General features: G+C 39.0%; 2 protein-coding genes across 3 annotated transcripts; both read left to right on the top strand.

Annotated features, from left to right (window-relative positions):
- The first annotated feature begins 2,823 nt into the window (after window positions 1-2,823).
- Window positions 2,824-16,152, top strand: LOC105444993 (deleted in malignant brain tumors 1 protein). Its single transcript, XM_030983711.1, has 9 exons — window positions 2,824-2,851; window positions 3,280-3,606; window positions 4,871-5,104; window positions 6,047-6,124; window positions 6,382-6,654; window positions 6,931-7,134; window positions 14,570-14,614; window positions 15,246-15,267; window positions 16,089-16,152. Exons 1-9 carry the CDS (start codon window positions 2,824-2,826, stop codon window positions 16,150-16,152), a joined length of 1,275 nt encoding a protein of 424 aa, XP_030839571.1.
- Window positions 16,153-16,779: 627 nt separating this feature from the next.
- Window positions 16,780-25,703, top strand: LOC115918574. Of its 2 annotated transcripts, XM_030983413.1 has the most exons (3): window positions 16,780-16,893; window positions 20,453-20,505; window positions 23,086-25,703. In XM_030983413.1, the coding sequence occupies exons 2-3, from the start codon at window positions 20,465-20,467 to the stop codon at window positions 24,125-24,127; spliced, it is 1,083 nt and encodes a 360-aa protein (XP_030839273.1). In that variant the 5' UTR covers window positions 16,780-16,893; window positions 20,453-20,464; the 3' UTR covers window positions 24,128-25,703. The 2 variants fall into 2 exon arrangements, with proteins under 2 accessions (XP_030839273.1, XP_030839272.1); XM_030983412.1 differs by lacking the exon at window positions 16,780-16,893 and having other exon boundaries at window positions 20,173-20,505.
- The last annotated feature ends 1,006 nt before the right edge of the window (window positions 25,704-26,709 follow it).

The following is a 26,709-nucleotide window of genomic DNA, read 5'->3' as shown; positions in this document are numbered from 1 at the left end:
TTTACCTGATTGTTAATACTTCACTTTGAAAAACGTTCCGCGGGGCCTGCATGTAACGTGTAAGAGTGGTGGTGACGCAGATTTTTCTTCTGCCCCCCCCCCTTCCAAATTTTTTTGCTCATTACGCCACTGCCCCTAGAAGTTGAGCCCCTTGGAATGTTTGCGCCCCCCCCCCCCCCACAATCCCAAATTGCTTCCGGCGCGCCTGAACACACCACAAATACTTCGAAAGCCTTTTCTATGGGTCAATCAGTTCCCAAAAGATCCGCCTTGGGGAACCCCTTCGCTCTATCAGGCCCCGGAACAGATTCCACTTATTATCTGCTATTAGATATGAACTTGTAAAGATTCAGTCCTTCTTTTTTTACAAAGTTGTCTTGTTCTCGAAACTAGATCGATAGCGTCCTTTGCGGAAGGAACGGATTTCAATCCATCGTCCACATAGAAATACCGATGCATAAAGTCCTTCACATCATTTCCAAATTCGGCTGCGTGATCGGTAGCTGTCTGCTTCATGCAAAATTTGTAGCAGCTTGAAAGGAAGATGCTCCAAAACAAATGGACAGTCATACGAAGCTCAATGGGTTCTTCAAGAATATCTCCGTCCTTCCACCACAAATATCTCAAATAGTCACGGTGGTCTTCTCTTACCTTAAATTGGTGAAACATTTCTGAATTCAATCTCGTCTCTCCTGCATATGCAAAGTCGCCTACGAGAGCATTTTGTCAGATCTGGTCCAGTGAGAAGGAAATCGTTTAGGATTCCCCCTTGTACTGTGCACTGGAGTCATATACGGCCCGAAGTTTGTTGGGCTGGACCAGTGGCGGATCCGGGGGGGGGGGGGCGGCCCGGGGGGCCCGCCCCCCCCTTAAGAAAAAAAATCATGTAAAAACACGTGATTTTTACCTTTTTGGGGGGATTGGCCCCCCCCCCCCCTGGCGCTCAAGGGGGGCCCCCGCCTCCCGCTAAAGGGGGGGGGGGGTCAACAAAAAAATGTGCTCACTACCGCATGAATCTAACATCATACTGTGAGAAAGGTTCGTTGTTGTCGTTTAGGTCCGAGGAGTCCGCTTCCATTTTCCTCAGCACTGATGCAGGACTTATCTCTTCCTTGATGGTTACGTTGTGTGTGAACATCACCTTTTCCCTGGTTGAAGTCTTGCTTTTAGTCAGCTCAGGGGGTATCGCATAGGTGATCAAGCATTGAGAAAAGACTCATAAGGTAGCAGCAGAGCTTTTTCATAACGGGTCTGCTACAATGACACAATGTTTAAACTAGGCAAGATATAAGTATTTATAAACAGTTCTCCTGCCTAGTTGCTATGGAACCTTGCATTAACTATCCAGGCCTGTCAAGCAAGAGACCTAAATTTTAAGTTGGGATGAAGAATTAAAGAAAATGTGCAATATACGTTTGCCAGCAGACTGACACATATCTCCTGTTAGTAGGCCCTACCTTAATATAATACAGCTTGAAATAATTATTTTGTAACCAAATTTAAATGAAAGCTCCCCATCAACCTTACTAAAATGGGTTTATTGGTGCTATAACTTTAAGTTCCTCTGTATTTATTAGCTGTCGTTGCTTGCCTATCTATGTCTATTACAAGCTATCTATGTCCAGGAAGATTATAATACAAGTCAACAGTGGATGATGAAAAGGAGGTAATCGTGAAAACAAAAATTTGCACAGTGTAAGGATATTTCAAACCAGGTCTTTGGAGGTGGCCCCCTTTTTTAAAATAAAAACTTTACCCTTTTGATCCCTCCGCCATTATGAACAAATTTTTAGTCACCCATGTAATAGTGTTCTCATTTGCTTTTTGAAAGAAGTGCCTCAACAATGTTCCTGTTTCAGAAATACTTTAAGTATAGAAAAGCCCATGTTCTTCGTCTGTAATGTGTGTGTAAACCTCGGTCTTTGTATAGTGCATTTGCTACGCTTTTATTTATCATGTTTACCAATGCCTTGCTGGTCAATGCCTTGACCTTGAGAGATTGGGCTTTGACTACAACACTGATATACACTGATTTATAAGCACCTACCAAACTGTCGGGGGGGGGGGGAAGTGGGTATAAATGTATGTGATAAGTGTGGGGGGCATAATGGTTTTCTGTCGATCAAAGACATATGTTAAACTACAAATACCAATATGAGTCGTTAACAAACATTTTTATTTAGTACGGTTCTCTTTTTCTTTTCCCAGCTATGCTCCCGTTATAAAACCTCTGTCACTTTCCTTGGTTTGTATATAGACCTCAGATTGAGAGATACACAAAATATTAATGTAGAAATGTAATTAAACAAACGACATATATTTTCCTTGTACCCCAGGGCATGATGCAAGCCTAGCCTCACAATGCATGACCAAGAAAGAAGAAAAATATATTTCGAAAGTTTCCGCAGCTGGAGAGGGAGGGGTGCTTGAATCTAACCAATTAACCCACCGTCGCCCGTCCCAAGTCGGGGGCAGCTGCAGTACCAACGGGAATTATCATCCAAGTTTGCATTTGTTCAATCTAGTAGACAACCGTCTACAGGTGCGGAAGCCAAAGTCACAAGCGCACGAGTTGTTGCCATGCACGATACCACGAAACCGTCGCCTGTGGTATTGACTGAATTGTCATTCAAAATGACATTTCTCCTTGTCTTCACTTTACTACTCGTGTTATCCTTCGCAGCAAGTGAAGGTAAAAAATTAAGCTCATACAAGTCGTTTGTTCCTTGTAATTTGCAAAATGTGCACAATTAAAATAAGTCAAAGCCCCCCCCCCCCCCCGCTCACATTTGTTTCTTACCAAATTGTCTACAATGTGCAAACATGGTTGACACTGAAAATGTTAGAGAAGGTATGTCTGTTCAACACTTCTTTATCTTTTATTTCCCAAAGTTGATTTTGACCCTCTCCCTCTTCTTGTAATGGTATAAATATACATTATTCGGATTCGGAAATATTTATTAGTATTTCTGGGATATACTTAAGAATTATTTTATTTTGTTGAAAGTATATGTTTGGTACTCGCTTATATACTCGGAGGTGCGTTTTGGTAATGACGATTTTTGACTACATCGTTTACCTTTTTAATTTTGTTTCGCCCTTTTCTCTTTTGCTTTCTATGAGTAAATATCTACTCGCTCCAAATTCTTCTTCTCCATCGTAATTCCATTTTTTCTTCATTGATTTTTATTGTTAAATGTTACCGATTTTTTCCTGGATGAGTTCACTAAATTTGTTTGATTTTATTGAGCTTTCTTCTGTTCTTTTCATCTGGTTTAGCTGCACATATCGACTGCAGAGATGACGTCTGCTTTACATCTCCAAACTACCCTTTGCATTATCCGAACCTAGCAGTTGAGAATAGGTTAATCACGGCTCCTGACGGTATCAGGATTCTCGTTACATTCACTGACTTCAACGTAGAGGTCGATGATTTCCTTGACCTGGCTGACAACGTGTATAAGCAAAATTCTAAGCGATACACAGGGGAACACAAGTTCCCTCCTTTCTTGACCAAAGGAAATGAGTTGGATATGACATTTATATCCTTAACATCAGGGACGAGGAGGGGGTTCAACGTCTCGGCATCCTGCTACGATCAATCAAGTAATTGTAATTTTAAGCAAAACTGTTTCGAGACAATGCAGTAGATGAACAATTCAGACTAAGGGATAAGCTTCAGTTTTAGCCAGATACAAAGAGAGGAATGTTGTTAAAAGATTTTACACAATATTTTGCTTCAATGAAACAATTATGCAAGTACCTTTATTTCTAATATTTCATAAATTCCGCTTCTTTTCCATGGGAACAGAACTCTTCGCTCTTGTTTTAATACATGAAATGCATCTAATACAAGATAGTTTGGGCTAATAGTTCCACGATTTTATCTCCGATTTGGAAAACAAAGAAAGGATGCCTACAAAATGACATGCCATCAATAAATTATCGTTTTAAGAGACAAAGAAAGAATGGTAAAAGGTTTTAAACGTAAATCAGATTTCTAATCGCTCCCTTAAAGGTATTACAAAGTTTTTTGGTATGGGGTCATGAATTCGGTTCAAATTAAAATATTGGAAGCATATGCGTTCCTACAATATTCATTGATCGTTGTCGCGGTTGAAATCGAGTCTGAGGTTATGAAATTATAAATAATAAACTCTTTATGTTGTATAGCTCCCTCTCAAGGTCAAGATATTAATTTAGCCACAACTAGGCGTTGTGGCGTGCGCCTGTAATCCAGCTAAAAAGTGGAATTTACAAACTGATTCAGCCGAGGACGCACGTTCGAAACTGAGTCACGTCTTTCGGATGGTGACGTTTAAAGGTCGGTCCCAGACGTAAATAATCATATCTGATTGATACACGTCTGTAAAAACCCAATACACACACACACACACACATGAAACAATGTTTCTTGGCTAAAATCGACCGATTAGCTATTCCCGTTTAGAAATGATATATCACAACTACATATTCTGAGATTTTCATGGTCGCAGCTACCATTGTACGGCCATAGGCGCTATTTGAAATTTATCAAAATTTACCGGGAGCAACGGTAAATGTTTGTATTCAATTTTTCTCGAAAACAGAAGTTGTTTTAGGGGCTAATTGTTTTAGTGCTTATAATACATTCACATGGACATGCAAATATAACAAAATTGTAAAGATTCACTACCCACCCAATTTTCAAAATTTCCCAAAACTTTGTATTACCTTTAATGGTTAAAGAAAAATAAATACACAGATTTAGATTTGGTGGTGGAGAAACGGATCACCCCCATCGTTACTATCAATTTCCCTCACCACACAACAAATATTTGGGTTATTTCACTAAATTATTCTGTATGTTGGATGTCACTCTCTTCTTAAGGGGATGCAAATGTGGCACGTATTGTTGGCGGTAACTCACCAGGGAAGGGTTTCCTTGAGCTTCGTACTCAATTGGGCGACTGGAGGAGAGTATGCACAGACAGCTTTCATGAAAGAGTGGCAGAGGTCGTCTGTGGAGAACTCGGCTATCCTGCTGTTAAGAAGGTTTCCAACGGTACTGGTGACTGTATTTCAGCTGGGCAAGATTGCACCAAGGCTCCCGTCTGTAATGACTGTGAGTACATCACGCCAAAAGCGCATTAAACGATTACCTTATATTTAAGCGTTTCTTAAAACAATGCTCTCTTATGAAAATACCCTCCATGTTTTCGTCTTAAATGAAAGACAATTTGACTCCATTTAACGATAGACAGTTCTGTGAGAGTTTTTTTTTAATAGAGGGAGAGAAATAGCTTGAGCTTTTGCAGGAGCGTGCAGCCCTTCATTTCAAATTTGCAAACTTTCATCCAAAAGCAACATGTCTGCGCATCTGGTTAGTATCGCCCATAATCAAGTTCCTTTCATCCTACACCGATGTTGTATTCATATTACAAACATAATATTTATTCTGTACTCATTTTTTTTTCATGAACAACGAGTTAAAACACAATACATTGTTGAACTCGCGTAGAAAAATTAAAAAATCTCAGATAACAGGTATATGGACTGAGAATCAAAACATGAGACCAAATGCCACGAAGTAGACAGCCTGTGAGCCTCACGAACCCTCAGGAAATCTCGGAAGGTCGTGCTCCGTCTAACTCGTGGGTGGTCAATTCACTGGGCTTTTAGCATGTTTTGAATTTATCATGTGCATAATTATATTAATTTTATTATTTTGCTTTAGTTTAGCACATGCTGAATGGACGAGCTTACAACTTGAATAATATAATAATATGTTATATACACATTTATATGCATAAGTATTATTGATACAATCATACAAACAGTTTGAATATAGACGTACAACATCTCTTGTCTAATTAGATAAACTCTACTATATCGTTATTGATATTTAAGAATGTATTGTTTGCTTGTGGAATCTTCTCAAAGAATAGTATACGGATATTAATCATTATTTTTGTTTCAAAGGCGCTTAACTATTACATCTACGAAGAATGAAATACCTGTACATTGCCAAATGAAAACAGAATTTTCTATACCCACATGTTCACAGACACATTCCGTTCAGATGATTGTTCATGGTCTTCTGGAAACTGTTCTTCTGCTGATGCCGTCAAAGTTGAGTGCTATGGTAAGGCAGCTATTCTTTATATTGTACAAAACAACTGTGTAGTCGTTTCATAACATTCACTCAACTACATGAGTTCGGCACTTTTAAACCTACAGAAATATCAAAAAGCGTATGAAATTCTATTAATGAAAGAGGGAAACAATATGCTGAATGCATATTCGAAATTTGTGGAGGCACAACTGGAATGACATGAAGGAGTTTGTAGCTCATTTTTGCTGTTCTCTTTAAAAAAAAGTATTTCTCCTTTAATTATACAGAACCAGGATATAAAGGTTGCTATCACCCAGAAGATCTTCCACAACTAAGCGGAGCAATCTTTAACACAACCTCACAGTGTGTATCGTCATGCAGAACAAACACAAGAAAGGCTCTAGCTGTAATAAATGGAAAACATTGCTTCTGTCCTATTGCTGATGAAGTTAACCTACCCGATATAGCTCCTGCTGCAGATCATAGTACATGCATCCAAAATACACGCATCCGAAATAGACGGGGTACTCGACAAGTTATCAACTCATTGGTTTATGACGGTCAGTCTGCTTCTTCAAAATAAGTATACATGTATATCCACAAATAATGGATGGAAGTTTGAGGCATATAATATACGCATGCCTCGATATAATAAGAAATCGCCTGCTTGTTTTGTGTTATTTATCTTTATTTTGATGACATAAGATCATGCACTGCAATGAAATAGAATAGTAGTTGAGCAATATTGAACATTATAGATTGTCAATTGTATACTCTATAATTACTGTCGTAATTGTCGTTAATGTATATATATATTTTAAATCATTATTCAAAAGTTTCTGTTGGATTCTGTGATGCGCTGGATGACGTCATTCATGGATCAAGGGATTCTAACATCACGTGGTTTGGTTCCATTGTTCGTTTCACGTGTGATGCTGGATACAGTCTGAATGGTTGTGGAGCACTGCAGTGTGTACCAGGACTATCGCCGTATTATCCTGTTTGGAATGGTTCCGTACCAACATGTAACATGTCTGGAGGTAAGAGGAAAGGCATTATTAGTTGCTACAGTGCATTAACACATTTTTTCCAGCATTTTTTTTTGTTAACAGCAGATCAGATATTGGGCTCTTGCTCACCATTTTTCTTTGTATGAGATCATACACATGGGAGACATCAGATTCTGTATAAAAAATGACATCAACATATTTATGTACATATTTGTGTGTGTGTAAAGTCTTATAACGTAGCGCCAGGACTGGCAACGAGCCAGACATGAATTATTTACAAGACTCGATCGTCTATTTATTATCAATATTATTATTATTATTTAGGCATCATGTTTATAGTTAAGGAATTTAATGCACCAACTCATTTCTGGTAGGCACGGAATGGCTGTCAACCACGCAAAACATGGAAGGTAAGTATTATTTCTACGATTAAAAATATTTAAAACCACATATTTTATATTTTATAGAACAAAAATTATAATCGTGCCAAATGGGTCAATAAATTGGGTATAAGCAATCCGTAAGATATCGGGGTTGTTTATTTAGGAATAATCATAATAAATACCTAATCCGCTTGGCCACAAAAAAAAAAAATTAATTTCTGCAAATTACACGCTGCATCACCCCATATTGTAACCTTTCAAGAAGTACTCTCTAGCTTTAATAGCACGTTAAAAAAAAGAGTTTTAGGTCACTATTAGGAGGGCTCAGAAAAGAGGAATCTACGGCAGACAACGCCATACTTACCAATACCATTGACGCTATTCCCTTTACTTTACCCGCTATTTACCGGCAAAGGTTTTCTTCTAACAGAAAAACACAAGAAGAGTCCAAATCTTTTTGTGCCGTCATACTCCGTCGGAGACAATGTTGGAAACCCCGACGGTCAGGAGTATATAACTCCCCGCGCCTTTTATCAATTCCTCTTCCTTTTGCCGGCGCCTGCTCAGAGTACATACCAAATGATCAGGCGCGCCCACAAATCCTATTGTTTTTTCACCGGCTTTTCAACTAAGACAATGTCTACACTTTCGACAATATACAGTAGGATTGCGGGTGCACCATGTGAGAGAGAGGAAGGATTGAGGAGTCCTGAGAATGACTCTCGGTAATCTTTCTCGAGGGTGTGTAGTCCTTAAAAGGACTGTTTGTGTAGTCTTGAAAAAGACCGTTGTTTATCTTTCTTAGCTTATAGTTCTAAGGAAAACTATAGCGCTTGGAGAGGATGGGTGGCGGGAGTGGCTCGACGTTTCGAACAGGTTGACTATCCGTCGTAAGGAGTGGATAATAGCTGGCGTGCGTGAGCTTAAGTCACCGGGGTGCGGACGTCGGGGATCTATACATGGCTGTGTGGGCTTGAGTTATCGGGGAGTGGACATGGGTGGTCTGCTTGTCCGTCCAGGCTAGAGTTTCCGGGTTGCGGACTTGTGGGAGTTTCGAATCCATGAGTGGGGTGTACTGTCGGCGAGACGCTATGTGTGTCCCCGACGTAGGCAGCGTTGTAGTCTGCTGCCGTCTGCTGTGCAATAGGGACTTTTAGATTTGCGTAGACTGATACGTGTGACGTCCATTCAAAGCAGTGCATTAAAAAGGACGTGTCTTCGTGCGAATCTAAAAGTCCCTATTATAGCTGTGAGGCTGGCGGCTGCTTTGAGGGTTCGGCGAGTGGCGGTGGTTGATGTACGGGTGACTGCCGGTTGGTGAAGGCGGTGGTGGAGGCGTTGGTGGCAGAGGAGAGAATGGGTACTTGTTGATTAGGGGTTTCCAGTATAATCCTAACTCTTGGGGCACGGTGTTGTGGCGGTGCATCCGATGGCTTCTCGGATTCGGCGTGTATGCCAGTGCTTCATTATGGAGATGAGATGACTGCTATCCCATTCGATGGTGTGTTCGTGTTACTGGGCGTGTTTGACGATGGCGGACTTATCCCAATCGCTGAGTCTGAAGCTGGTTCTGTGCTCATTGAGTCTTGTTTCCAGATTTCACCCCGTTTCACCAATGTAGACTTTTACACATTCCCATTTTATTTTGTAGACCTCGGCTTTCTTTTGGTTTAATGCGTGTCTTTGTGGGAGTGGAGTATCGAATGGAGTTTATTGGAGGAACTGTGTCGAACTTGGATGTCTGCTGCTTGAAGGGTACGTTGAATCTGAGAGGCTTGACCGATATAGGGTAGAACAACAGTTTGTTTAGGTGGTGTAGCTGCGGGTTGGTTATCTTCAGGGATGGATTTGGCTGCGGGCTTGCTGACGGGAGTCCAGGACTTGATCTTATGTCTTGGGTATTTGTTGATGGTTGTTAGGGCTGTGGTGACATGCTGATTTCCTGGTCGAAATTGTCGGCATCGCTGAGTTGATGGGCTCGGCGGATGAGGGCGTTGGGGAGTGATTGTAGTACGGATGGATGGTGGAAGGATCTGTAGTGAATATATCTATCAGTGTGCGTGGGTTTCCTTTAAACTTGGTGAGCGGGCTTGCTGGATGGCGATTTGGTAACAAGGACGTCTAGGAAGGGGATGCTGTTGTTTTGCTCGGTCTCCAGGGTGATGCTGGTTGATGTGGGCGAGGAAGTGGTCTAAGTCAGGTCTGCTATGCGGCCAGATGACGAATGTGTCGTCGACATATCGGAGCCAGAGAGACGGGCGTTGTGAGAGAGTCTGGAGTGCCGTTGTTTCGAAGTGCTCCATGAAGATGTTTGATATAACCGGTAAAAAAAGGCGATCCCATGGCTGCGCCTTGAAGTTGCTGTCAGGGATGGGTCCGTGACGGACATCCCGACGAGTGAGAAGGGGGAGAAAACCCCATCCAAAGCGTAAAAGACAATCACGAAGTCCCAAAAATACAGACCAACGGGCAAATCGAATCCCAAGAACGCGGGAGCTACCCCGAGGATATCGAAGCCCAAATCCCATGAACCGATCTCTGATCTGGAGAAACAAAGCCACGGGAGTGAGACCGGAGTGAAAAATGCCCCTCCTCCAATGAAGGAAAACCCAATCAAAATATTTGCACGAACATTAGGCCCTCGTCCCGAGAAGGACGTTGAAAATAAATAATAGCAGCGGACTGGGAACGGAGATTACAGCACTCGTGAACCCCGCTGGGGACGAGGTTGCCGCACAAAATCATCAATCATTAAAAAGCAATTTCCACTAAACGTGATAACGGAGGAAGAATTATATAAGGAAACTGTCGAATTTTCTGAAAAAACTACGTTGACAGAATTGCCCCAACAACCAACCATGTATATGGGTTCCTTTACAGTCGCGAGCTGGCTTTTTAATACTCTTCAGTCTGGTTGCATCCTTAGATATCAAAAGTCAAAAAGCAACACCAACATCTCACAGAATCCTTAAGGTGCAAGAAACGGCTTCCTGTCTACTCCATGCCCAAAAGGCCTCAGTCAAATGCTGGCAGGTCTTCTTGGGTTTACTGGCAAACCTAGTGGATGTGGTACCTCATTGCATACAACACAGGAGAATTCTCCAAATCCATCTACGGAAGTACCTATGCCCACCGTCACAGGCAATCAAGACAATGGCGCCCAATAATTTCAGGAATCAAGCAACTATCCAGTGGTGGCTGCATCCCCCAATTTGAAAACCCTTTCAAGTCCGCCTCCCACCCTCACGATCCTAACGGATGCATCGAAGAAACAAGGTTATGGAGCAGTCCTAGACCTCAACCAAACCGGGGGATCATGGAACCATCTGGAAAGAAATTGGCACATACAAACGTGAAATGGTAGCTGTTAAACGGGCCCTCTTACATTTTCAGCCAGAGATCGAATGGAAGTCAATCCTCATAAAGTCAGACAATAAGACTGTAGTGGCATTTATCAACCCCCAGGGGGAAACCAGATTAAGAACCATGTGCTCCCTAACACTGGAAATCCTTCAGTGGTGCATCAACCAGGCAATCTACATACGGGCATCGTACCTACCGGGCAAGGACAACTACACTGCCGATTTCATATCACTGGGGAGATATCTACCGACGTAATGGATACTCCAGCCCGCGATAGCGAGACACTTCTTTAATCGATTTGGCCAGCCATCTCTCGACATGTTTGCTTCGGAAGTGAACAGACAAGTGCAAATGTATTGCACAAAACACAGGGACCCCAAGGCCCTGGCAACATATCCCTTTTCGATCCCATGGAACAATGTACTCAGCTACGCTTTTCCTCCCTTTGCAATCATCACAAGGGTACTGACCAAGGTCCAGGAGGAGAATGCCACCATCCTGAGTGAGTTAGCTGAATTCCTTATTTCTCTTTATGACAAGGGTCTTTCACTTAACAATATTCGTGGTTATAGGTCTGCCATAGCTGTTATTCACGAAGGTTTTGCGAGTGGCGAATCTGTATTCTCATATATCATGCTAACAAGGAGTCTCCCCAAGGTACTCAAAACTCTTAGCAGGGCTCCATTTGAGCCCCTGCACAAGGCTTACTTTAAAGACCTTGCGACCAAGGCAGTTGTTCTCCTGTCAACAGCTTCTGGTCACCGTCGCAGTTCCATCCACGAACTTACCACCAGCTCAGGCCACATAGGCTGGGAGAAGAACAAAGTGAGGCTTCTCCTTCATGCACGATTCTTAGCCAATAACCAACGCGAATCGTCCAAGCCTCTGGAGATTGTTCTTACATCCATACGGTCCTTTTCTTCCATTTCTGAGATAAACTGTGGTGAGAGGACACTTTTTTTTTTTTTTTTGGTCTCGAAATTTCAAAATTTGACATTTTGCTCCGTTAGGGGGGGGGGGGGGTAAGGTCACCTTTCTTAGGTCCGCCATGGGGGTATATTTTTTTTTTTTTTTTTTTTTTTTAATAAAAAAAAAATACCAAAGGGGGGGGGGTTAGGTATTTTTTAGGGGGCTTACACACATAAAAATACCAAAGGGGGGGGGGTTTAACCCCCCAAACACCCCCCCCCCCCTGCGTACGCGCCTGTCAACGCTGCATACTGGGCAAGTTCGAAAACCTTTACGGCACGTTACCTGTCCGATGTACTTCAGACTGAGACTGAGTTCCGAGGGGGGGGGGGGGAACTACCAATGCCCACATTTCCTGAAACATCACATTATACAATAAGAAGAAATTATCAATAATATTGTACTCAGCACTCCTAATGCACTACTAAATGTCCAATCACTATCGTCCAGTTAATATACCGAGATACTATACCGGAACAAGAGGGGAATATTTGTACCCCCAAAAAACACCTTCTCGGTATGTTTCACACACTAAATCTCTCAATGAAAATGATATCAACTTAAAGATACTTTATATATCCATAATTTGACACCAAATCTATGGTTACTAGAGGGTGTATTTAAAAGTTTTCTTTAAAACTCGATTTAAACAAACCAAACATGTATATGCACACAGTTAATATACATTTGGGCAGTAATTTAGTTTTTGTAGAAATCAGATCAATAACTTTTCACTGCAAATAGATACAAGCCCACAGAAACGTTTGCTTGGATTTGACCACAACACACAATGTTGAGTGCAGGGGTTACGGGCACAAAACTGTAAAATACGTAGAACGCTTTAATATCCCCATTCACAATGCACAGATCGACGGGTGGCCGTTGAACGTGCTGAGAGATGCGCTTGAGTGCACACGTCGCCATTTTGCTTAGTCCTCGATTTTTTCAGCTCACAAATTTAAAGAATTCCAGTCTGGCCTGTCGTTGAGAAAAAAAAGCGGCGAATATAACAGAGGACTAACGAAGATGACGGTTATGACGTGATCACGTACGAGCGCTGGCCACATTTTTCGAACCACTATGAGCCTTCTACGTATATTTATAGTTCTGTTGTCACTGGCCCCTGGCTTCATCGAGCAGGTATTACCACTATGTGAATGAGTAAATTCTGACAAGAATATACCAATCAAAACAAGTTTAATTCCAGAAGGAAGCTAACGATTAGTATATTCATTAGCCACTCACCCTAAAGCCGCCTGACCACAATGGAACGAGTGAGAACCTGCGAGAGCGGCCGAAGTGTAATTGAAACTCGCTATTTTGCTCTTCTCCAACACAATGTCGTCTCTTGTATGTTGGATTACTATTTTCCGACAAAAGTACAGAAAGAGTGCATATTATTTTGTTATATTATACTTGTTGAAAGGTTACCCATGCAAGGGACTCTCGGGCACCCTAATGCTGGAAAGAAATGCACTTTTTAGAAAATTTCACAATTTTAATGCAAAAATGCTTATTTGTTTTATGCACGCAAGTCAGATTGAGCGGAGGATACAACGTTTCCATATTCTCGTTTGCACAGGATATTGACCCCGTACATGGGCAAATTCCAAAAAAAAAGTACGAAAAGAGGCACCTTCGCGATTTTCATATATGGAAACAAATCTTTTTTTTAAATAAAATATAATAAAATTAAATTAAAAAATCACAAGAAATTACATTTTCATTCTTTAAATTGCGATGCTAATTACTCCTGATTCCGTTGCAATTGGTATCGAGAGGTAGATAGTTTATTTTCCTTTTATATGAAATCAAACTCATGGTGGCTTAAGCTTTTCCTTAAATTATTATTTACTAAAAACTCTTTCTCGATCTAGGGGTGTTCGCTACAAAAAAAAGACACCTCAGAAATACTGTGTGTCATGACAAAATCTTTCGAATAAACAAGGTGTGCTTAGTTTGTGTGGTAGTGGTAATCAACTCAAAAACCAGCATGATATTTGACTTTGTCCCTTCGCTTACTTTCGGGTTTTTTGTTTCTATGCTCGCTCACTTCCCTCGCTCGTGCAATTGATAAACATGATGGTTGATATTCAGCCACCAGACCTCAAACCTCGCCCTTTAAAAATATGCCCATAGCATATGGTTGCAGCGCTCTCATGCGATTGATTTCATTAATAAATGCACACTTAATTCTGGTATTGTTAACATAAACACTGGTATATTTATTCTGGGTCAATTTTTGTTACACCATCGTGGCGATAATGCTGCCCCCATAAACAAAAGAATAATCTACATCGACGAGACATTTGCTCGTAACATTGGACTAAAATGCAGAGGTACTGAAATAACCATTAAAATGTATTGTAGATAAACAATGCTTTGCTTAAGGCATTTGAATTAGAGGTGCAACTGCTCAGCGGTCACGTTGGGAGAGCAGTGGTCTCGTAAAAGGGATATCCCGGGTGCGTTATCAAGTCGATTATGTGGTGGCCTTTGGTAAGGCATTAATCCCCATTACGAAGTCCCTCGGAGAGGGCTTAAAGTCGTAACTCACAAACATGTTCGTGCTATATTAGCAGTAAGGTAAAAACAAACCTTTAGATATCCACCCAACGACGTAACTGACCCTATAGGAATATAATTGTAGAAATACGACGTGATTTAATTTACATCACCATGCGATCAAGAACAGGAATTATCTTCAATCTTCTTATTTTCATTTATCTCATTCTATACACGATTGTTAGATAGTACAAGTACATCATCAACAGACTCAACGCTGTATACGGAAGGTGAGTATCATTCATTTTCAACCATATATACTTAATGGGATAGTTGAGTTCTGTTGCAGAGGGCGCTACACATAATAATTTTTTGCGAGATAATGAAAACTGAGCGTCAAATTTAAAAGAATATACAATTTAAATGACAAAACCATCTTTGTTTGATCAAAATCGGTTCAGAGACGGCAGAAATATCCATAAATAAAACGATTTCGAATACGTGTATACCACCACAAATATTAGATAATTTTAAAAAAAAACGGTGAAAAAACGAAATATCGCCTTTTTTATGTCGTATTTCAGCCAATGCCGATGATGGCTTTTTTGTTGGTATTTTCGTGTTGGTTATATTACGCACAACCAGCCGGCCCATGTATTGTTATTTTTAATGAAATAATCAATTAACGGTCACCGTATTTTTTTTGAAAGTGGAGCTGAATTAATATGATCGTATTGGCTAAATTTCACACATTTTGGGGTAAAAAATGTCCTTCATAGCAATTTTAGGTTCTAAAAGGGCACTAGATATTTCATAGATAAGAATAAGACCAATAACCATGCACTTTTAAGAAATTTGCGGTCTGAAAACAGAACTCAACTATCCCTTTAACACATATTGTGTTCCATGTTCCCCTTCCAGGATCTGTCTCTGCAACGGTTATGTCAGTTTCCTTTTTTCCCCATTAATTTCCTCTGGCCCTTCATCCCAATCTAAAATTGGATATCAAATTAGGCTGAAAAGCTATCTGGTATCTTGCATTTGCTTTGTCAAATTTTCAAAATTGTGGATCACTATACAAGTCGTTGTCTATCATATCAAGGACATTTTATGGGTCTTGCATAATTACGATTTCTCAAAGCCTTCTGTAGGCGAATCAATACAAAATAAGTGGAAAGTTGAATTTCTTTCTGGCATGTTCACGAAATGCTCGCATAACATCATACCTTAGAAATAAAAGAAACATGCACATTATGGGGCGAATTTCAGTCGTCTTGAAGATAGAATGGCCACTACTGACCCTGTATAGTAGCGACATACAACATCCCCATGCCGAACAAACTCAGATTCAAATTAAACTGCATACTCTTAAACTCCGGTTGAACTAAATCTGACTTTCAGATACAAAAATGAAGTTGTGACCGACATAGACTGGACTGATATCTTGATATTTATCATGCCCGATATTTATCATGATGATGCATGAGGTAGACCCTTGGGCCTACTGAATGCACTTTTTCAGGTGCATTTTCACTGATATTAATGTCTTTAACTAATGTATCCATTCTATCTAGTATGATTGTAACAAAATCTGCAATGAGGCCATTTGGGCGCGAATGAACCGTTTCGAATTAATCCATTAAACCTGTGGTCTAAAGTTAGGTTTAATTAAACTCTGGTTTAACTTGTACTAGAGTCTAAGTTAAAGTTAAATGATTTTTTAAATAACTCCTGTGATTATTTATCTCGTATTAAAATGTTCAGGTCCAGACGTGATATTTTAGAAGGTGTTGAGAAAATTGGACCAGACACTCTGGCGATAAGATAAGGGCTCACACATTAACGAAGGTTTGTAAAACTTGAAGACACGGTGGAACGAAGAAAACCCCTATTTGGCCAAGAGCATCAGTTTTAACGTGGACATTTTCCACAAAAAGCTGATTTTTTCAGGATAGCTCCAGGAATATGTCTAGATTAACATACTAAAAGTCCTCATAAATCCTTCTTGAGCGTTTTCCGCAATCCAAGATGGCGTCCAAAATTGCCGCCATTTCCTGTTTTTCTCATATATTTGAAACTAGGTAACCCCAATACAAAATTCAAATGTTTAAATATATGTTTTTTAGCATAAGGAACTCAATAAAATACATGCTTTTAACCACTTTATCCTTTCTCGAAATCCAAAATGGCGCCCAAAATTGCCGCCATTTCCTGTATTTCTTATAACTTTGCAACTACCCAAATACCAAAATTAATTGTCTATATATATGTTTTCAGCATAAGGAACTCAACCAAATACTTATTAACTGAAAAAATCAGCTTGTTATAGAAAATGTCCAGGTTTAATCCTATTTTGACCTAATGCTCTTGGCCTATATTTGTGTAATCATTATATAAATTATTCTTTCATAATTTTTCGGTTATCATTTGAGTGGATCTTTTCTTTTTCAGAAACAGAAGGTAGTGACAAAATAAACCTCTTCTTCCTCTTCTTGATCGGTCCCTTCATCGGTTTGATTTTGTGTGTGGTTGCCCTGCGGAAATGGAGTGAAACGAAATCATTAGTCAGGTACGTTTGATCATCCATTAATAAACATGATTTCACACATAAGTTTGTTATCGTTTGTTGTGCCCAGATATTTGTATTTTGGAACAATTTCAGTGTTTTCATTTTTGATCTTCACTGGGTCGTGTTGATTTCTTTCGTTCTAGATTGATTTTATTATCATCACACCATTTAAAAAACTGCTGTATATTTGAACGATAGTTATTTTCATCACCTCTGATCATTCCCAAGATTGCAGTATCATCTGCATATTTGGAAAAGCGAACATCGTTATTACCAGACGTACAATCATTAGTATACAAAATATATAAAAGAGCAGAAAGCACACATCCTTGAGGGGCACCGGTATTGATAGATGATGAATCGGATAAAAACTCTTGCACTTTAACTCTTTGATTCCTGTCCGTAGGAAACTCCTTTATCAACAGAATTAAAGAAACTGGTACGCTCATCCTAGGTAACTTCTGCAAGGGAATGTGGGTCTGCATAGTATTAAATGCTGATTAAAAATCTGTAAACATCACTCTTGCATAGCATTCAATTTATCGGTATGTTGTGCGATTTCTCGAATCAGTGTTATGACGGCGTCATTAAAGGACTTAAGAGAATCTGCATCACGAGCCTCTCAAAACATTTCATGATGATCGAGGTAAGCGCGACTGGGATGATAATCATTCAGCTGAAACGCACTGGTTGTTCTCGGTATAGGAATGACAATCGCCGATTGCAGGTTGCGGGAGACTTGGATTCATTCAAATACGTTTTAAACAGCTATGACAGCCTATTATGGAGTTGCCAGCTGACGAGCACAGTGTTCTAGCAGTCTTGTTTTACCCGTCAGTTTAATCATGGACCTATTACGAATGGACATTCATTGTTTTCTTAAAGAATTCATTGTGATTGTCTCCGTCAATGTCGTCTCAGTAACATTCCGTGCATGTTTCTTCCCTTTGATCTCATGATGGTCACCGCCTGTAAGCCGGGACAGAATCAAGATAGTGATTTTAAACATATTAATCTACATGCGCAGAAGATAATAAACCGCTTAACTCATGGGAAATCGATGTGCAGTTCTGGTTAATAATTTGAAATTGTTGTTTCGTGTACTGTGTTCTATTTTTGAAAAACATGTTGATATTACCAGGTAGGTTTTGTTTGGATTGTTTGTGATTTAAAATCCCATTTTCCCCAATTTCCGCATAATATTCCAGAGTTACAACGCAAAGGGCTTATAAAGATCATGGCCTTTTAATTGTTCATAAGGTCATGGGGGTGTGCAAAACTGTGCGAATCAGTAATAATACATTTCATATCACCAAAATCGTCTGCTTTTCAACTTTGCTGCTCCCCATTGGGGATGTTTTTATTTAAGACACACTCTTACAGAGCACACCATCCAAACAAAACCCAAGAGAGGGGAACTGCTCCTTTGTCAAAGCCCGAAAATGCTTACGCAGTCGTTATTGTTAAAACAGCTGAATGTTCTCATTAAGATGCACATAATCAGAAGGCGGTGACTATCATAGGATAAAAAGAAAGAATCACGTTGAATGTCCATTCCTAATAGGTCCACGCATTTTATGCGTGAATTATGCATCATATGAGTTGCATCAAATGAAAGAGGAGGATATAAGCTTATCAAATATGTGTCATTGATTAATTGTAAATGTAAAGATATGATAAAACATCGATAATTCTCGGTTTCGTTTTTCGTTCCCCCCCCCCCCCTTTGATTTGTTTAGATTTTTTGTTAATACCCCCCTTACCCCCCCCCCCCCCCACCCATGGAACAAAATGTCAAATTTTCAAATTTCGAGACCAAAAAAAATATATATATCCTCTCACCCCCCCCCCCCCCCCGCTTATTTGGCGGCTGGCTGAGTCGTTGTGAAATTTTGGGTTCGATTGTTGAACCCCCCCCCCCCCCCTTGAAAAAAATCCTGCATACGCCACTGATTCTACGTCTAGGATGCGTTTATGCTCACCTTTGAACATAAACGCTCATCGTAAACGCAGTTCCACAGGAGTACTGGTAATGCTTTCCTTTCTCTAGGCTTTTAAAAAAAAAGCCGACCGTAGATGTCAAGATGTTTGGGTCGGTCGCAAAGAGCGATACAACATCTTTTTTGTTTGTAGGCCTTATCGTTATTTGAGGGATCCACATGTTACAAGCGCTGCATTTCTGAAGTTTGTCCTTATCTAAAAATAACGATAACTTACACAAAATATATACATGCTTTTGTAATTCAATTAATGATTTTCCTAATGCATGATAATACATATTGATTTTTGTGATAGATGTATTGTCATAAATGTTTATATCACTTGTTCTGTTAGAAATGAAAATGAAACTGCAAACAGAAACATGCTCTAAAATGCTGCAAAAGTGAAATGTGGTCAAATTCTGGTAATCAGCATTATGTAATATGTGATAGAAAAGGTTAAAGGGATAATTAAGTTCTTGTTAAGACCGCCAATGCCTTCAAAGTGCATAAATGCCCTCATTTAAATTGTATATTTTTTCAAATTGGACACTCGGTTTTTCATTATCTCACACAAACATTATTTTGTGTAGTGCCCCTGGCAAGAAAACTGAACCATCCCTTTAAAAGTTTGAATTGTGCTTCGTAAATATTGATTTATCTTGGCAAAATCAGCGAGAGTTCTGCAACGAGATGATGGAAGAATAGATATATTGAATCCGCTTTTTCATCAGTAGACGTATTACCTGCCACATTCCCCTTGTGATCAAAGCGTTGGTCGTTCGGTTGTGGATTAACGAGAAACATGCTGCATAGGAAGTTTAGGCTTGTGTTACCGCTCCAATCCTAGCATCAACGGATGGTCTGTTACGCTGATTTCTTCATAAGATCCATTTTCTACATCTGAAATTGCCAGAGTCTCCTTGTCTGTTGCACAAGAGACAAAGATCAATTGAGGGCACCGAATATAAACACTTTTGCTAAATATATTACTCCTTGTGGATGTAGTATCGAAAATAATATCGCTAGTGATAGTCGTTTTTCTCGCAATGTATATTCAACAAAGGGTCTAAAAGATCGCCAATAGGCCTTGTCCGTTATGGTTCCAATTATGGATCGAATTAATTGACCGTTGGATCCGCCCGTAGAGTATAGAACACGCTTGCTTACATTAGATTTTATCACCTGACGAAGTGTTGCAGCGGCGCACGAAACGTCGTGACCTTTTAGATCCCCTGTTGACCATACATTGCGAGACTAACGAATATCACTAGCGATATTATTTTCGATAAATACTTTTGTTTTATAAACTCTTATCAATCCCGACCTAAGATGTTCTCTGTATGTTCCATAGTTGGATGGTGAGGGCATATTTAAATAGAAGGCTTTCGATTTTACCATTTTATTTATTTCCATTATCATCTCTTTCCTTATACTTCTCCTTAACTCATGTAAACATCCCGTCGTGTGACGAGAAAATATATCAACTGCCTTTCCACTGTTAAGGCGACTGCATAATGTTACAGAATGCCTTCAATCGTGCAAACAGACGACCTATTTTTTTAAATGTACAATTACAGTCTAACGGAATCATGGACTACCCATTTGCTGGACGGATTATGCTATCAGTCAGGTAATGAATGCCTAGATGTATGTATGTCTGCATTAGTGGCATCTAAATGTTTTGCATAAAATAGTTATCATGCATGTGGCTGTTTTTCCATTTTCCATTCCATTCACTAACATGATACATGTAGACTGTGAAACTGTATTGCATTTAATTCTATTTTCAGTTCAAATGAAATGTAAGATTGATAATCCATAAACAGCAATGGTAGATTGGTATAAATAAATTGAGTTTCGGTGACATAATTTGCATCTACTCATGGTATTTTAGCGACGTACAACTAGAAATTAGTATTGTCGTTTTCAGTGTTATGCATGTTGTTCATAACAATCTGTCTACATGTTCTAGCTGGCAATGTAAATTACTGTGCTTTCATATAATTAACCATCTAAACATGAATGATACTTTATTCTTTTTTCGTCTTCATCCTTTTTTCTCCTAGATATTATGTATCACTTTTTGTTTTACTTCTTCCTGATTTCCATCCATTCTTCAAATTTTCTGGGCTTTTAATGATTACTATATATGTGCATAATGGTCTAACTTGTCTATATTCACACAACCCGACGAGCCATGCGCCATTTACATTCAAAATGCCATATGTTTGTAACACCTTACGGACCTTTCCCTTACATTCTTTTTTCTGAACCTGCATTTCTCCCAAACATAAAATTGCTCAACGCCAATGCTAAGCATCAGCTTCTAATCTTATAACTCTAAACTTAACATGTATATGCTGACTTTTGAAATAAAGAGGATGACGTGGATAATAATAATACTACTACTTATACTTATACTTATAACAACAATAATGATGATAACAAGAATAAAAAAAATAAAAATGATGATAATGATAATAATGATAATAATGATAATAATAATAATAACAATAACAATAATAACAATTATATAGGTTTTACAACCCAATTTCATATATTTGTCACTAAAATCACTTTCAAATTCAGGCATTATCGTTTTCTGAACGATATCGGTCTTTCAAATTTGAAATCCCGGCAATGGAATTTATTTGGAGAAACGTGAATTATTTTATGGGCATCCAAATAAGTTTATCGGCAAAAGTATTTTAGTGTAGAGCATTTTTTTTTAAATCTGCATTCGATTTATTTTCTCGCAAGATATTCGTTGATGTGCAAACGAAGTCGTGAACGTATGCACGGTTTCGTGTATTGAGTTTGGAGATTCGTGCATTCAAATTAACAAAATAGGCCTGAGGAACCTGTCTGGGCAATCTATTTTATTTTAGGGAATTCAATTTAATTATTTGTTTATTTAGTTTCATGGATTCCATATGTTTTTTTACATGGTGTGTGTGTGAGCGTTTGTGCTTGTTTTTTCTCTCTATATATATATGTTTGTGTTTGTTTGTATTTGCAAAGGCAAGATGTGCCATCATATAAATCATCCTGTTGTTCATGTGACATATTGCTGCTTCAGTTACGAATTCATCATATTTAAATACTTTTCAAATTCGTTATGATGTTCACAATGAAAGTACGGTCCGAATTCATCAAGGAGCCGGGTTTAATGGTTTAAATCTTCAGTTACATAACCCACGGTCTAAAATAAGCGCAAAATAAGCGCGACACAGTCAGAGGTCCAACACTACACGCGCGCAAAGGGTACCCTTATTTTGCGCTAATTTTTAAACAATGATTTATGTAAATGAGGGTTTAAACCATGGGTTGAGTTTAAACCTCCTTTGTGAATTTGGGCCTATGATTGTTAATTTCTTTGTTTGTTTTCATCCGGGTTCTTTTAAGAGGGTCTGATTTCGACATTTTGCAGGTTTTCTTAATTGTTTATAATCGGCCGGTTCCAGTTCGTATTTCTTTCTTTTCAGCTTTACATTCTTTATTTCATTTTCATCATGTTCATATGGGACCTTTGTGAGCTAGTTAGTATTAAGTGATTAAAACGCAATTTGATGGAGAATGAGCATGGTAGACCTACATGTATACTTATAATAGTTGGTCTTGGACGATGCATCAGAAATTGTTTGCACTTTATATTTAAAAGATGTTTGTCCTTTCATAAATTTGATTGACTGAAGAAAAGCCGAGGCAATCTGCATCTGATTGGCAATGCCTATTCTTAAACTTTATTCTCCAAGTTGAAACATGGGTGACTCGTTTGAAAACAAATGTTGCATGGATAATAAATTCGAACGGGGGGAAATTATTTCGAATGCCAATTCCTTCAGTTGCATGATTCTTTTCTGAATTCAGATGACTAATTTGAAGATTTTGTTTGCACTGATATCAAATTCGAACGAGTAAAAAGAAATTGCGGAATCACCGTTTGTTAAATATTATGCCCATTATGTAGGTCTTCGTGACTCATTTGAAGAGTTTGTTGCACGAATACTCATTTTAACGTACGAAAATGAATGTGAATTAAAATTGACCGTGTCAATCACAACTATCGTGAATGTTGTTGCTCTTAAAATAAATCCAAATAACCAAATCTCTAAATTGAGCGGGAAAACCTAAAATAATGAAATAATAATCGAGAGTATCATAAACTGCACATTTTTTACATTCTCAATTATCTTTATCCTTATCAAAGGAAACGAAATGTCAGAAACAGAGCCAGAGAATCACTGTTCATTGATGGAAGATTGCCTAGAGAGCCCTCCGGGACACGAACACAGCCTTCCCACGACGGTACAAGTGGAATCCAACCAACTGAAGACCCTCTCATAAACACAATTCACTTCAACGATGGAGAATCACAACCTCATATTTTTAACACTCCAGCACAGCATGCCCAGGATAATATTGACAGCTTCCAATCTTCAAACACAACTATCACACCATTTCCTTCACTTCAACTACCCATTCCACACAGAGAGAATCATTATCAAATAACAGAGAATGAATCAAACGCATACTACTCGACAATGGGGTCAGGCGTTAGTAATGGAAATAGCACAATGCAGATAGATGCAAACATAGGCAGGGATGAAAATACATATGAACCAGAAAATAGTCAAGAGAATATTCATGATCAAAAACAAACAAGTGATTACAGGACAGAAATAAGGTCCATGTCCAATCGCCCTTTACCACATAGACCAATTTCTTATGGCGTTAATGAAGGCCCCTCTCTTCCCCCACGAAGAAATCTTGAAACTCGCCCTTCAAACACCGGACAAAATACATTTACACGGTTCGATGATAAATGTCTTCAAGTATGTGCACTTGACTACACCACATTACCATACGACGATCCATCAGGCCTGTCAGTCACTTCAAAGAGACACGCATTACAATATAATACTTCATCGCATGATAAAGATCAAACACCGGGAAAGGGCACTAGAGCTCAGAAGGGTGGTGATGACTACCCCTGCACTGGCGCAACTTCTAGAGCAAGTGACAATCATGGATATTATTCTGTAGATGATTTAGACGATGAAGGGGGATTTAACGGGAAGAGCATTCAGCCGCAGTTTTCTAAACCAGACCCATTTTACCATTGCTTAGAAGATGATCAACAGATGGGTAGGGACAGGGAAGATTTGCTGAAAAGTGAAAGCGACAACGGAGATTTCAGTCACACTGATATGATGGTTGAAAACATACTGTACCATCCACTGAATACATAAACCAGTCATGTTAGTAGACAAACAATTTATACCTCCTGAATGAAATTCAACATACATGACTGAGGCAAGAGGTACAGTGTATATTATTTTGTTCTAAAGGAAATTCTTCAACCCTAGCTGCACGATGTTCATACAGTCAGGAAATGCACAAAAAGCACTAGCAAGTATAGCCAGAATTTTTTTTTTGTATTCCTCACCTTAGCGTGGGAAATTTTGAAGAGGCATATTAGCGATATAATCCTATCACAAATATAATTTATACATGTACATTAAAAATGTATTTACAAATTTCAGTTAATAGTTTCAAATTCATATTGTTTGTTCTTTACCTTTTTTATGTTGTCATTTGCAAAGTTGGATTTGCGTTTTCCCTATTCTTTTAACATATAGTAGCGATCTGAATACTTAGTAAAATAAAGTCACTTATTATTGCAACATGCCACGTATCAGATGTTGGCATAAAGTGTGAATTTCGAAGAAAAAATATCATCCGAAATTAAATATGTATGTATTTTTAATGCATTTGTGTAAAGCAATTTACAAGAAGGGACTACAACGGATGCATTTTTAAAGAAAGTTGAACACATTTTATGTCGTTCAAACCATAATAGTTTCGTTCTTCAAATCAGTACTTGAAAGTACCATCGCGTTTTGATTGTTTAGTTTGATACACAAGTTGTCGTATAAAAGGAGACCTCACTATGTTGAATACAATAATCAGACAGGCCGAAAAGATAATAGGTCAATAATAAAATTGTATATACACGTCTATATAGGATAGTAGAAAAAGCTAAATACATCCTAAAGAATAATCAGCACCCCTGTAATGAAAACTATATAACAATCTGGTCAAGTAACAAGATGAGATCAGCATATCGTCGAACAAATCGGCTCTTAAACTCATTTGTAGCTAGCTCCAGACGGATGTTAAACGAGGAAGGTATGTATAGGGCAATGACGAGGTCGTTATCTTATTGCACATTGTACATAGATGTTTCAAAGTATAAAGGAGGGGGAGCTAGTCTGTTGGTTCATTGTTTGGTGTTGCGATTTTTTTTTAGCAGGCTGGCATTATGAGATTGATGGAGGGATGGGGTAGGGGTTTCCAAGGACAGGTGGTTCTGGTGTTCACCTTTACAACCTCAATGAAAATATATTATTGTAACCGATGGATCTGATAAAAACTTGATGTTGAATGTGGTTAATAATGATGACGATAATAATAAGAATTGTTGTACATAATGATATTTACAATAATAATAATAACAAAAAACAATGATATGAATTATACACATACAATGCATTACTGAAATCTGTAAGTATTTTATTGTCGTTCCCCCTTCCCTTTATGTACATTGTGTTTGATGCATGACTATATCTATGATTGATTGTTTGTTTTTTGTGTGTTTTTTTGTTGACTCAAAATTATTTAATTAAATTTGTCTGTAAGTATGAATGTATACGTTTTTATGTGTATCCATGTATCATGTTCATACCACGAATTACTTTTGATAAATAGACAATAAATATGAACCTTATGAAACGTATGAACATTATTCATCGAGAAATACCGTTGGCTCTTTGAATATTGAATCATACCAGCGTTTTAAATACCACTACACTTGTTTGTTTTTTAAAAATCTATTTGAGGATGAGATGGTATGAGGGTGTGGGGTGTGACTGTGTGGATGTGAGAGTGTGAAGATGTCCCTACCTGAAGGTGTGAGGATGTGGGTGTGCAGGCACGTAGCCACGGGGGGGGGGGGGGATGGGGGGGGCACGTGCCCCCCTAAAATTTCCAAGATCGGTTAAACTTTTTTAGACCCATTTTTTGACCTCGATCGATTACATGTATGTGCCTCCCCGCCCCGCCCCCAAACATCGAACTCTGGCTACGTGCCTGTGGGTGTGAGGTGTGATGATGTGGGTGTGAAGGTGTGAGCGTCTGGGTGTGAGAATGTGACGATATCAGCACATAAAGGTGTGAGTGTGGGGTGTAAGTATGTAAAGGTGTGACTGTGCGTGTGTGGGTGTAAGGGTGAGATAGTATGATGGCGTGGGGTTTGAGGATTAGAAGGTGTGACAGTTTGGGTGTGAGAGTGTGAAGATGTCACCACCTTGAGGTGTGAGTGTGGGGTGTGGATGTGGGTATGAGGTTGTAAGGTGTAAGGGTGTGAAGTTTTGAAGGCTTGGGAATGCGGGGGTTTGCAATGTAGGGTGTGGGGCGTAAGGGAGTGAAGGTGCTAGGGTGTGAAGATGGGTGAATGAGAAGGTGTGGGTAGTAAGGGTATGGGGTCTGGGCGTAGGAGGATGTTGGTTTTTGGTACGGTTTGGAGAGGGGTGAAGTTGTAGTTTGCATCAATTAGATAATTTTTTTAAAAATTAAGCAAGAGGAGATATGAAGATGCGATTGACAAAAAAGGAAATATTGACCATGATAAAAAGTAAAAAACGGAACCCCAAAACAAACGGTATTCGTGAGAAAACTATAAGCTGAATAAAAATAATGTCTTGCTGTTTACAAAGCAGAAGAAAAATGCCTTTAAATTATATATGATTGCATTAATCCATACAAGCTTCAC

Source organism: Strongylocentrotus purpuratus, unplaced genomic scaffold (assembly GCF_000002235.5).
Source record: "Strongylocentrotus purpuratus isolate Spur 01 unplaced genomic scaffold, Spur_5.0 spur5_scaffold_13, whole genome shotgun sequence".
NCBI classification, from domain to species: Eukaryota; Metazoa; Echinodermata; class Echinoidea; order Camarodonta; family Strongylocentrotidae; genus Strongylocentrotus; species Strongylocentrotus purpuratus.
This window is presented reverse-complemented; position numbering and strand designations above follow the sequence as displayed.